The sequence below is a fragment of the Callorhinus ursinus genome, unplaced genomic scaffold, assembly GCF_003265705.2.
Source record: "Callorhinus ursinus isolate GAN/ISIS: 27379988/994484 unplaced genomic scaffold, GSC_fseal_2.0 scaffold37, whole genome shotgun sequence".
In the NCBI taxonomy this organism is placed as follows: domain Eukaryota; kingdom Metazoa; phylum Chordata; class Mammalia; order Carnivora; family Otariidae; genus Callorhinus; species Callorhinus ursinus.
This window is the reverse complement of record NW_027397099.1, coordinates 14646602-14659007: the sequence shown is the minus strand read 5'-3', so window position 1 is coordinate 14659007 and position 12406 is coordinate 14646602. Positions and strand designations below refer to the sequence as shown.

At 48.8% G+C, this 12406-nt stretch overlaps 1 protein-coding gene and 1 long non-coding RNA gene across 3 annotated transcripts in view; one reads left to right on the top strand and one right to left on the bottom strand.

Annotated features, from left to right (window-relative positions):
• The first annotated feature begins 4544 nt into the window (after positions 1-4544).
• Positions 4545-11366, top strand: LOC112837148 (uncharacterized). Of its 2 annotated transcripts, none has more exons than XR_012374652.1 (3): positions 4545-4673; positions 8866-8931; positions 11259-11366. It is a non-coding gene; the product is annotated as an uncharacterized lncRNA (long non-coding RNA). The 2 variants fall into 2 exon arrangements; XR_003211624.2 differs by lacking the exon at positions 11259-11366 and adding an exon at positions 10285-10344.
• Positions 4778-12406, bottom strand: part of CNGB1 (cyclic nucleotide gated channel subunit beta 1) — a 70059-nt gene continuing 62430 nt past the window's right edge. The window contains exons 33-34 of the mRNA XM_073880227.1: positions 8135-8354; positions 4778-5532 (exon numbers count right to left, since the gene is read on the bottom strand). Coding sequence (XP_073736328.1) covers positions 5269-5532; positions 8135-8354 — 484 coding nt within the window. The 3' untranslated portion in view covers positions 4778-5268. The remainder of the gene's footprint in view (positions 5533-8134; positions 8355-12406) is intronic.

The following is a 12406-nucleotide window of genomic DNA, read 5'->3' as shown; positions in this document are numbered from 1 at the left end:
CAGCACATAGAAAGAAGTTTTAAAAATATTTAATGAGGGCGCCTGGGTGGCTCACTGTCAAAATAAGTAAATAAAATCTTAAAAAATATATATTTAATGAAGGAAAGTTACCCAGCTGAGGTGGCACCGTGCGTGCGTCTGAGGCCGAGGCGGGACAGTAGCCTTCGGGCTCCTCTCTCTTGGCTGTTTCTGTCTCTAACCCAGGGATGCCGAGTCCCTGAGGATAAGTCCCTTTGCCAGTGTAGGTTTGGATTTCCTCGTCTCTAATCTGGCTTTACTAATTCCCATCCTGATCAGCTCACAGCAGGATGGTGGATGCAACTAGTTGAATGCGGAAAGCTCTCGGAAAACCATAGAGCCCGATCACCTGTGTTCTGAGCCTTACCTGTAAAAGAAAGCAGTGAGAGGCAGACCAGTCTAGGGGATCATTCAAGAGGAGGCTCTGTCCCAGGGACCTTTGCTGTTGTGTCCTTCTGCAGGACAGGGGAGGACGCTGGATGAGCCTGGGGGGAAATGCCCCTTGAGGCCCACGTGCTCTTTGTGGGGTAAAAGCACGGCCTCCCACTGGGTTTCCCATCCCCAGAGAAGCATTTGAATTTGATCTTGGTCCAAACGGCCTCCTCTGTCCTCCGTTCCTTCCTCTGAAGTTCTCTTCCTGATGTTTGAATTTAGAAACCACAGGTTCGGGGACCAAAGAATCACACCCAGAGTGGGTGGCCTAGATCTTGAATTTTAAACAACTGGGGAACTCCCAGAAGTACTTTTGTCTGCCTCAGTGAGCAACAGAAGCTAACTCGGGCTGACTTCAGGTGAATTTATTCAAAATACACAAGGTAGCCTGTGTAATTAAGGAAGAGCTGAAGAGCTGGCCAGAAAGCACAGGGCACGGATAGTCGCAAAGACCTGAGCGACAGAAATGAACAGTGCGTGTGGCCAGGGTGTTGGGACTGTGATGCACCTGCTCCCACTTTCTTTCTTTCCTTCCCCATCTCATCACCCTCCCAGCTGGTTGTTTTCAGCTGCAGGCAAGAGGTCGTGGCTAAAAATGCCTTAATAATAAAGGTATTTCAGGGGCACCTGGGTGGCTCAGTTGGTTAAGCATCTGTCTTTGGCTCAGGTCATGATCCCGGGGTCCTGGGATCGAGCCCCACATTGGGCTCCCTGCTCAGCAGGGAGCCTGCTTCTCCCTCTGCCTGTGTCTTGCTTCTCCCCTTGCTCATTCTCTCTCTCTGACAAATAAATAAAATCTTTTTTAAAAAAGATATTTCATTGTCTCACGGAACAAGTATTCTGGAGATGAGTGGTCTGGGGTTGATGTCACGGTCTACATCGCTGATTCTTTGGCTGTTCTATCTCAAAATGGCTGCTGCCGCTACAGATTATTCTCCCCCTGGTATTGCAAGCAGGAAGAAGGGTAGTAGAAATAGGGATGTCCCTTTTTATTAAGGAGGCCTCCCATCACCCTTCCCTTTATAATTGGTTGGAACTGGGTCCCACGGCCACCCCTAGCCACAAGGAATGCTGGGAATGTGAGCGTCTGGCGTAAGTCATCAGAAGAGCAGTGACTGGCTTACACCAGGGCTTCATCTCCTGGGGTTGGGCATATTGGTGCACAAAACTAAATCAGGGCTCTGTTAGCCAGGAGGAAGGCGCAGGAGTTCTCATGATTCAGATTCCCTGGAAAGAGAGCCAATGTGCCTAGCTTGGGTCACCATGGCTGAGTCCCGATGCATGACTGAAAGGTACTACTCAAGAAGGAGCGGGATCCTGTGGCTAGAAGAAGGGAGATGAAAGCTGGGTGCCAAAAGGATGTGTCTCTACCTCCCTGTCGTTTGGATTTTCCAGATATCAGAGGGGATTCCAGCCTAGCAAGACTCTGTAATTTGTGGGACCCAGTACAAATAAAAATACAGGAATGCCTTATTCAGAAATTATTATGAATTTCAAGATGGTGGCAGCAGAGCGTGAAACAAATATGGGACTCTTCTGACCACATGTGGTAAGCCTTAGGTAGGGTCTGTTTTTGTATGCAATTGGATGAAATACATTCGTGGATGGTGGGGAAGGCTGTGATCTATAGTTACAATTCATGTATGTCCAGGTGCTTGTGCAAACTCTCAGTTAAAGAGCAAAGAAAGGGGTGATCACACCTCTTCTGTGTGTATACTTGGCCAGAGGCAGAATTCAGGGCAGAGTTCTCAGGGAGCTTCCAATGTACCCCAATCGCGATCATCACTGTGGCCATGTGCAGTACAGTGTATCATCTGTGTCTTCTAGATGAGGTTGTTGGGGCTCAGAGAGGTTCATGGTCATCTGTGGTCCATGGTCAAGCTAGAATTGGAAGCTGGGCAGTCTGAATCCCGAGTCCATGTTCATCAGCACATTACATGATTGGACAAGTCTAACGGAGTTGGGTCATCATAAGCAGTTGGTTTGGTGAGACCAATAGGGTTTGACCAGACGTAAGGGGGCTGTTTTTGAGGGTCTTCGAGTCCTAGGGCCCATGGAGAGCTGTGTCACAAGCAACAGGAATGCAGGATGGATGACAGCCCCAAGGACGTCACTTGCAGATAAGAGGAGCCTGAACCAGGAAACAAACTTAGTTTTCCTCACCAAAGGGTCTGTCACACACGGTCAATTTCTGAAATGAATCCACAAGCCAGGAACATTTGTCTAAACACTTTAATTAAAATGCATTTGTAACAGGATGAAAGCCAGCATCTAAGTACAGTGTTCATGTTTGCTAAGAAGACAGATGAAAGTATTCCCGGTAGCCAAACACATTTTGATAATGAAATTTTACACAGCTTCTTGGTTTTAATCTTATTTAAAATATTTATATAGTTAAAAAAATAGTTTGCTATTCATTTTCTACCACAGTACAGGAAACGTGGAGACATTTGAAATCGGTACAGATTCAAACACATAAGTAAAGATTCTCTTTCAGCGGCAAAATTATAGTGTTCTGAGCTGCGCCACCCGTGCCTTGGTGACTAACCAGTCCAATTCTATTTGGAGAATAACGCTAGCCTCAAGTTCAATTTATCTGCAATCCAACTTTCGTGAAAGCATCAAGTTTAATGAAATATCACAGTGAAGTTAAGACACCGCTAATCTCATTTCAAAATCAATTTTCTTTCCGGGACAATTCTTGGGAACCTCAAGAATCTCTCGCTTCATATAATAAGCAGTATATATTCAAGGGTTGATATCTAAAAGAATGAGTGTGTTCATATAGAAAAAAAAAAGCTTCCTTATAAAATAGGCTCTCACAGCAAAGGGGCCTTTGAAATATTTTGCCATCTACTGCAGGGTAATACGTGAGCTTTATTGATATATCTGAAATCCTTGGCTAAAGATGGAAGCATTCTCTATGCTTGGATCTTAGAATACGTAGTGCAAATACGAGTATGCTAAATGGGGATGGTGAAGACAAAAATTAGCCCAAACTTCCAGACTTCCCCTATTTAAAAACAGTGCTTACTGCATGAAATTATGTATAAGATTTTTGTGTATTGCAGCATTTTTTTTTTTTAACAGCATGAGATTGGAAACATTGCAAATGCCTGTCCATGGAGAGCAATTCAACATTATGGTCCTTGCATACAATGGACCAGATTGCAGGCATGAAAAATCAGCACGCCCTTGATGTACTAAGAAGGGAGGATCTTCTAAATCAAATGAAAAACAACAGCAGCTCTAGTATGTTACCATTTGTGTAAAGAAGAAAAAAGAAGAAGAAAAAAGGAAGGGTACAAGGAACTGATGTAGTGTGGACCACGGAGGTTGGGCACCAGGGGTAGGAGAGATCATTTTACCTGGGTAGCCTTTTGTACCCATGAAAATATGTTATTAGCTATTAAAGTAAATTAATAAAAGCTTTTTAAACGGCTATAATCATGCCGCTCATCATTATATTCAATGTGGTGATTACTCAGATCATGTGGCATGTCATCAACTAGATAAATCTGTTACCCTGGGATTTGGAAATGTTTAGAGCAGCCTGGCAACTCTCATATTGCGTCATTTTTTCACAGGGGAAATGAATGTTCTGCTTTTAGTCTGATGGACAAATACACAACATTTGCAAGCCCTCAAAGGCCCCTGTTGCAGCACGGCAAGGTCCTGTGATTTTATATAAAGTGGGCAGTATCTATTGGAATTACGGGCCTTTTGTGTTCATTGTTGCTGGTGGAAACAAATAGCCCAACACTAGTTTTTGTTGTTAATCACCCACTGCCCCAAGAGCCATTAGGTATGCAAATAAAATCCTCCCAATATTCAGTGACTGAATGACTCCTCCCCACCCCACCCCCCTTTTATCTTGAATCATTACAGCAACATGACTTGATCTGGAGAAACTTCAGGAATGTCAGTGGTGTCAGCTGTGGTTTCTGTCTCCTAGGAGTAATGGAAGTTGCTGCCATCATCTTTATAGCAAGGGTGTCAAAAGCAAGCAAGCATGAACCCCTGCAGACCAGACCTGAGGAACGGGTAGGGGTGCCCAGAATCGCTCACAGTTACCGTGGCCAGTAAGCCCACTTCCATTTTATCTGTTCTGAGATACTGGCATCGGACTGGGAACTGAATCCAGCCTGGGGAAGATCCGTGCTAACCACCCTAACCAGCACAAGATCCCTAAAGCGACTGCCCAGCATGGATCATCAGGTCAGGTGAGCTGTAATTTAGTCAATTTAGTCAAATGTAATTTAGTCATTTAGTTAAATGAACAGCACAACTGTACTTTCTGCTCTCAAGGTTTTTTTTTTTTTTTAAAAAAAGTAACCTCTACACCGAACGTGGGGCTTGCACTCAGGACCCTGAAATCAAGAGTCGTATTCCCCATGGGACTGAGCCAGCCAGGTGCCCCAACTGCTGGCAGGTTTTCTATCCTTGAAATGTGGGAGATGAAATTCAAACATTCAGTAATAACCCTTTAGCCGCCAACAGAGCTTCCCAGGTGTTGGAGCCTCGTTCTCTGCTCTGCCTACAAACTTTTAAAACAGAAAAGAATTTTGTTCTTAAAAATCATAGTTGGGAGAGGTAGGGTTCTCAGGTGACGGTGGGAAATTAGGGACACGAACACTACATTTGTTGACTTAAAGACCAGCCCTGGCAGAAGCCGATGCCCGGGCAGGAATGACGGACTCTCTGTGCCCGGGGAGTCTGGGCCTGCGCAAGCTGGGCGCGGGGCTGGGCACCGGCCTGGGGCGCGGGGAGGACGCGCCTGCACCCGCCCCGCCGGGGAGTGGCGCGCGGGGGGCCGACTCACTCGGCCTCCTTCTCCGCCGGGATCTCCACCGACAGGATCTGCTCACTGGGATCCGGGCCCGGGCTCATGCGGATCCGCACTGAGGGCTCCTTGGGCCTGGCCTCCCCCTCCCCGCCTTCCTCCGGCTTCCCAGGGGAGGCAGGTGGCGGAGAGCACCGGGTCGCAGGTGGCGGAGAGCACGGGGTCGCAGGCTCCGGCGTTGCGGGCTGCTCCGGGGCGGCCGGGCCAGCCTCTCCCGCAGCGTCTTGCGAGCTCTTGGCCTGAAATCCGGAAAGGGTGATTGGTGAGGCAAAGAACGTCTGAGAGTTCTTGGAGGGGTCTTGAACACCTTCCCATTCCCCTTCTCAGACCCCCAAGGAGGAGGATGGCAGAGGGCCCAGGGGTGCAATCTAATGGGTGGGAAGTGGGGGATGGGAGCGGCATCAGGATTATTCCGTAGAAACAGAGTACATTATGGAGAGGTTTAGGGATTAAAAGTCCCGGTTGGATTTGGTGGATATTTTCGGTCTCCGTTGATTGGCCAGGCTAGAAACCAAGTGAAGTTGCAGGTTCAAGCCTGCCCCTGAGCTATGGAGAGAGGAGAGGCTGTGACCAGAAGGGAGCGCCAGCGAGGACTTTGCAAAGCTGAGCCAGCTGCCGGGTCCCCCCGGGGCTGCCCCGTCCACCCCAGATACCAGGGCTGGATGCTCCTGGGTGAATAGAAACATTCTAAGCAAACAAGATAAAGGCTGAGATGGCAGAAGCAGCCTGGTGCCCTTTCTGGAAGGTCTCAAAGGTGGAGACCCCCACGCCCACCCCCATGCCCCAGGAGAATGGGCAGGGTACCACTGGCATTCGGCTGGGCTGAGCCCCCATGTTTGTGGACTTGGTGGGGACTTCCAGCCTCCAGGCTTCTGGGTTCCTGTGGACACTGGCTGTAGTCTGTGTATCAGTAAAAACCCAAGCCTTTGTGGATACCTGTGGCCTCTCCTGCCCTGTCTGACCCACCTCTGCCTGGACATAAATGGGAGGGAGTGGCCCCCAGAGGAGGAGACCTGAATGGTCCATAGCTATCCGAGACCCACTTGAGATAGTGGTAGTGAATTTAAAATGAGAGCCGTCAACATGCTTCTGAGGAAGAAAGATCCCCTGAAGTTTGCTCAAATCATAGGGTGTTGAAGGAAGGGAAGTGGGGTGGGGAACCCCACTCCTAGAACCCAGGGCAACTCTGGGGACCTGTCCCTCCCTCTGTTTCTGTGTTCCTGCATGTTCTAGTGCACCTGTTCTGCCTTTCCCTGTCTGTCCTAAACTATGACAACACACTTCCAGGGCAGGTGCCCATTATGGGACTTCCAGAAGCATCCTGCTATGAACGGAACCAGAAGAATCATGGGGAGGTTGGTCAGGGGCTTTGCCAAGTTCAAAAGGCTTTTAAAAAGATATCCAAGGTATCCTGCTTCATCTCTACATCCCCATGGGGCAACCATGAGTAATCTGGGTCTCAGAATGCATGAGGAGCTTCCCCGGGTCACAGAGCTGGCCATGACAGAGCTGGGATTTAGACCCGTGTCTTTGGATTGTTATTTCAGAGCTCCTTGCACTCTACCCATTCTGCCCTGATTATTCTGAAATTGCTTTTTATTAGAACTCTCATACAAATTTAATTCACCTCTCCAAGCTGCCTGGGTGGAGAGCTAATACTCAGGAGAAATAAGCCCCATTTCAGATAAAGCCTTTCACCGTCCTGAGAACAGTCTTGGAGTTCATGTACACTTATTTCCACGTAGGAGCCAGCACTAAAACCCCAACTTGCTGGCTCGACCTTGACCCTGGCACTTGGTGAGCCAGGCAATCCTGTCTGTCCTCTGTCTGGGGCCACGGGTGGCTGTATATTGAGAATATCTTGGAACCCTGGGTAGCTTTGATGTCACCTCCCGGACTCGAGATGTCAAACGATCTCCGGATGGGTCCCCTGGACTCTAACACCAGCCTGGATTGAGACTGAGTTCCCTGGGCTCCTTTGAATTCTGTCGTGTAGTCTGCAGCACCCTCCCTGCCACCGAGCTCCTGCCTACCCACCGCCCCCCTTCCTAGCAGGTTCCCTGAAGGACAGTCATGAATAGTCATAATTAGTGCAATCATTCTAATTGGCATTTTCAGCATTAGTCACAGAAAAGAGTCCCAGAACTAATTTTAAAATTCCCTTCAGATTTCCGAGGGCGGGGACAGTTGGCACTGTGCTGGCCGGCAGGGTTTTTTCTCTTCAAGTCTCCTAAATTGTCACAGACACAAAGATTAAATATGAGAACATCACGGCCATCTGGGGAGAGACCTTCCCTGCCCACTGCTCCCACCTCTGCAACAGCACAGACTCCCCTCGGGGAAATGGCCTCCCTCAGCCCAGGGACGGGCATGGGAGCCTGGCCTCCCCCAGGGCTCCACAGTGAATGGCTCTGGAAGTGACACGAGATCCGATTCTGTCCAATGACAGTGAGCCCTGGGACTTTTGCTGGAATCACGGGGCAAGAGAGGCTTCCGGTGGGCATTGCTAAACCAGGAGGTGGCGGTCCTAGTGCTCTTGCGATCTGAAGCCATCCTCGAGGGAAGCGGACATGACAGGATGGCAAAACGAGTCCCATTGGCAATATCTGAGCTTTTGGATCCAGCCTTGCCTAGACTTTGCAGCTACTTGGCCCAATCGATTCCCTGTTCCCTTGAGCTAACTTGAGCTGGCACGGTGACCTGCATTTGTCACTTGCCACCAAAGGCATCCCGACCGATAGGAAGGAGGGGGAGACATTCCCTGCAATGAAAGGTGCACAGTCCAGGCTCTGGCATGAAGTTGAAATGGGGGGGCGGGTGGCCGGTTCCCCACTGCGTTACCTGTTCCAGCAATTGTTGCTGCCTCGAAGCTGACTCCAGCTCAGCGAGCTCCTTGAGCCGGGCCCTCAGGTGGGCAAGCTTGCCAGCTATGGCCCCCTTGCTGCCCATCTTTCCTGCTGCGGCCAGGGCGGCATTGAAGAGCTTGGGCGTGCCTGCCCGGGGAGGCAGGATGAGCACGCTCTTCGGCTCCCTGGGCTTGTTGTTATTTCTCAGCATGCACCTGAAAGAAAGCAGCACCCGCGCACATCACAAGTGTGCTCTGGGAGAGAAGAAAGGCCCGTCTGTGGCGGACTCTGCTGGAGCTGCGTGCTGGGGCTGGTCGTTCTGGCTAACAGTCTGTGAGCAAGCCCAGTGTTAGGTGCTTTATGCACAGCATCTCAGTGAAGGATCGGAACAACCCCAGTGACATGAGTCTTACTGTCTGGACCTTATAGGTCCACGCCTCAAGAACCAAGGGCAGCCACCAGTCAACAATTAGCTGGGAATGGAGGTCCCCAGTCCTACAACCACAGGGAACTGAATTCGGGTGACCACCATGTGACCTTGGAAGCAGGTCCTTCCCCAGGGGAGACTTGAGATGAGACTCAGCTCTGGCCAGCACCTTGATGATGGCCTTGGAGCAGACCCACCTAAGCCATCCCAGACTTCTGACCCATAGAAACTACCTAACATGTAGTAATATTATTATGCAACAGATAACCGATTCACACTTTGTCATTTAAATCCCACAGAATCCTTACAGGGAGGCCCCTATTTTTCTCCCTCATTTCAAATAAAGATACGGAAGACCAGAAGGGGTAAGTAATTTTCCCAAGGTTACACAGTTAGGAAGTGGTGGGTGCAGAATTAAAACTCAGATCTAAAGGCAGTATGCCACCCTGCTCTGTAAATAAGGCTAGAATCTTCCATCAAACAGAGCCCCAGCCTTTGATAGTGAATTGTTCATGCTACAGATATGTGATGCGTGGTTTGGCTCAAGAACAAATGAATTTCGTCTGCAGTCTAGTGGGCCTGGACTCCTAATTGGCAAATTCATTCATCAGGGCTCCAGCAAAACTTGTTTGTTTAAAAATGAGGACATTATTGGCTGCTTATCTAATCAGAGGCAATGGATTTAAATTGTGCATATTGATATTAATTGGCCAAGACTTGCATTTTCTGGCTGGGGCTCCCCCAGGAGAGCACAAACATGATAATTCATCAGAGGCCTCTTCATGCCTGGCACCATCACCTGTGTTATTCAGTCCATAATTCACAGCACGACAGTCTGTGGGAAAGCTCAGCATGGTACAAAAATGACACAAAAGAACTCTCTGTGGGACCTGTGCTGATGGCCAATGGCCATCTCTCTTCTGAAACATTGTGCTGGCTTCTGGGACATTGGATTCCAGAGTCAGGAAATTCAGCCTCACTTTCAGATGACATGTTTTCCTATAAGCAGGATCGCACGTTCATCCCTGAAGAGAGTGGCATGCCCCATTTCTTGGAGTGGCCAAGACAGAGAGCTGAGCCCTTCACGTCTCTGGGGCCCCAGGTCCCCGATCTGTAAAGTGAGGAGTTGAGACAGAATCCCACACATGGCTTTCACCAGCTCAGACGTCCCCAGGCCCTGTGGTCCTCAGACCTCATCTTCCCTTTGATGGGCAGAGCTCCCGCATATTTCCCTGCCTCTGTCCTGAAGCTTGCTTATCCAGGGAACCTGGCTCTCTGATGAACCATGCTAGAGCGCTGGCCTCAGGGCCTCTGTGCTGCAGGACCCGGGGGCTCCTCCTCGTTCCTCACCTTCTCCAGCGTCTGGCTGCCAGCTCACCGAGCATGGTCAGCAGCCTCGGCGGGATCCTAGCTGATTTGCCAACCCCTCACCTAACCTAGCCAAAGGAGTGGGTGGTGGCTACAAGCGTGGCTTTCTTGGGCCTTGCTCCTCATGCAGAGGGAGGAAGGGAGGACAGGGAAAACTGGCCCCTGCTCTCAGACAGAAACAGTCGATTCTCAGTATTCGTGGTAGTGTCGTTCTATAGAGTCCCTACAAATCCTGAATTAGCGAATACCGAAACCATTGCTTCTGGCGGAAATACAGTTAGGTTTCTGGTGAGCCTCTCATGACAACATTTCAGCAACTGATCAATACTTGTGTGTGTTTCTGTTTAAAGACATCTGATTTAATATACAGTTGATTCATTGACATCGAACTCACGACCCACAGCTCTATGAGTCATGCCTGAGCGAAGCTTATCTAAGCCACATGTCTTCTCTGTAAGGGACATTCCAGCCTCCTGGCCCTTGGGAACGTACACAGCACCTCAGCACCACACTTTGGGGCCATTTTAAATAGCAAATTTGCCAACGACAATCACAGAATGTGAAAAATGCGGTACTAAATAGACCACGAACAGGCTCTTGTTGTCAAGTGTTCAGATGCTTCTGGGCTGAAACAATAAAGCAGAGCGTCACCTTGGTCAACTTCTGCTGGGAATGTGCACTTAGGGCAACTCAAACTTCTCACTGCTGTCTCTATGCACGTCCGCGTATTACTGGGGATGCCCATGAGTGCTGATTTTGGGGTTCCAATACATTTTAGTGAGTAGCTGAATTGCAGATACAGAATCGCAACTATGTGAATCACGAGGATTGAGAATACTTCCCTGCTCCTCGGGAGAGTCAGGGGAAGTGGGCAGAGTTTGTGGGAGAAGTTCAGACAGATCAGTCTTTGGAAGGGTCCAGTAACTTCCTTAAGAGCAAACAGGTAGGTTGAGTTATGGGGCAGCTTCCTTCCTGTGTGTATTATGCTCTAACCTCAACACAGCATCCACTCACCTGGGGTTGCCAAAGGGATCCTGTGAAAACCTAAGTCACCTCAAGTCACCAGTCTGTGTAAAACCCTACATAGCTTCCATCTCCCTCAGAGCAAAACCCAAAGTCCCTTGCAAGGCTTCACCTACAAGGCCCTGCCCGGTCTCATCCCCTTGATTTCTCCCATCCCGCATCAAGCTACACTTATTTTCTGGCTGGTCTGCACACACACCGAGCCTACTCCCCCACAGAGCCTTTCCACCTGCTGTTTGCTCCCTCTGGCTGGAATGCTCCTCCCTGCAAGCAGTCCCGCTCACTCTTTCATTCTGTGCAGGTCTCAGCTGAAATGCCACGTCCTAAGAATGGCTTTTCCTGACCAACCGCTCTCAAGGAACTCCCTCCATCACCTCCGTCTCCTCAATGTGGCTTTTTGTTTCCCTGTAGCCCTGTCCCCAGCTGACACACCACAGAATCGTTCATTTCTCCACGGTCGGCCTCCCCTATTAGAATGCCAGCTTTATTTGGTCCCTGCTGTGTCCCCAGGGCCTAGAACTATGCACTCAATAAATGATTGTGCGCGATGAGTGAATGTTGTAAGTTTGTGCCCTTTATCATGACCTCTCTCGGTGCAGTTTATTTATGGTGTCATTTCATAGAATGTGGTAGAAGATAGGAATATGGGGAAAAGGCATGGAGGAAAATCCAGATATGTAGATTTGAAAGGCTTCAACCAATGGGAAAATTACAGAGAGGATTTAATGGATAAAGAGGAACAATTATGATTGTGAATATTCATTGAGCTCTCCCACCTGCTGGTACCCTGCTGGAGACATTCGCACACACGCTATTTTATTTAATTTTCCCAATAACAAAGTAAGGGGTTAAAATACCCTTATTTTACAGAATTGCAGAAAACTGAGACCAGAGAAGTTAAGTAACTTTTCCAAAGCCACACAGCCAGTACTTCACACAGATAGGGTGTGAGCCCCACCAGCTTCCCAAGCCTGCTGTGGATTTTCTACCACAACCAAACTGCCTCTGTCACTCAGCTTGAAACCTGATCCTAAGGGTCAGAAAGCAAAAGCCTGCTTCTCTAAAAAGTTACCCACTCTTCACCAGTACAAAATACAGATGGCACAAGGTTATTCGCTGTGGCACTGTTTATAATTGCAAAATATTAGAACTCTAACTGCCCATTTACAGGAACACTCTGCAACTGTCAGAGGAACAAGGAAACTGATGGGTCTATGGACTGAGAGAGAATGTTTTCCAGGATTGGTTGTCAGGTGAAAAAAAAGCGAAGTGCAAAAGAAAATCTACAGTATGCTACATTTTGTGTAAGACAGGGAAAATAAAATATTCACCGATCTGCCTATTTTTGCAAAAGGAAACACATTAAGGAAGCAGCAGAAACTAATGAGCCTGGGCTCTTGTAGAGCCGGGAGTAACAAGTGGGGGAAGCTGGGACACTTCTCCGGGCAC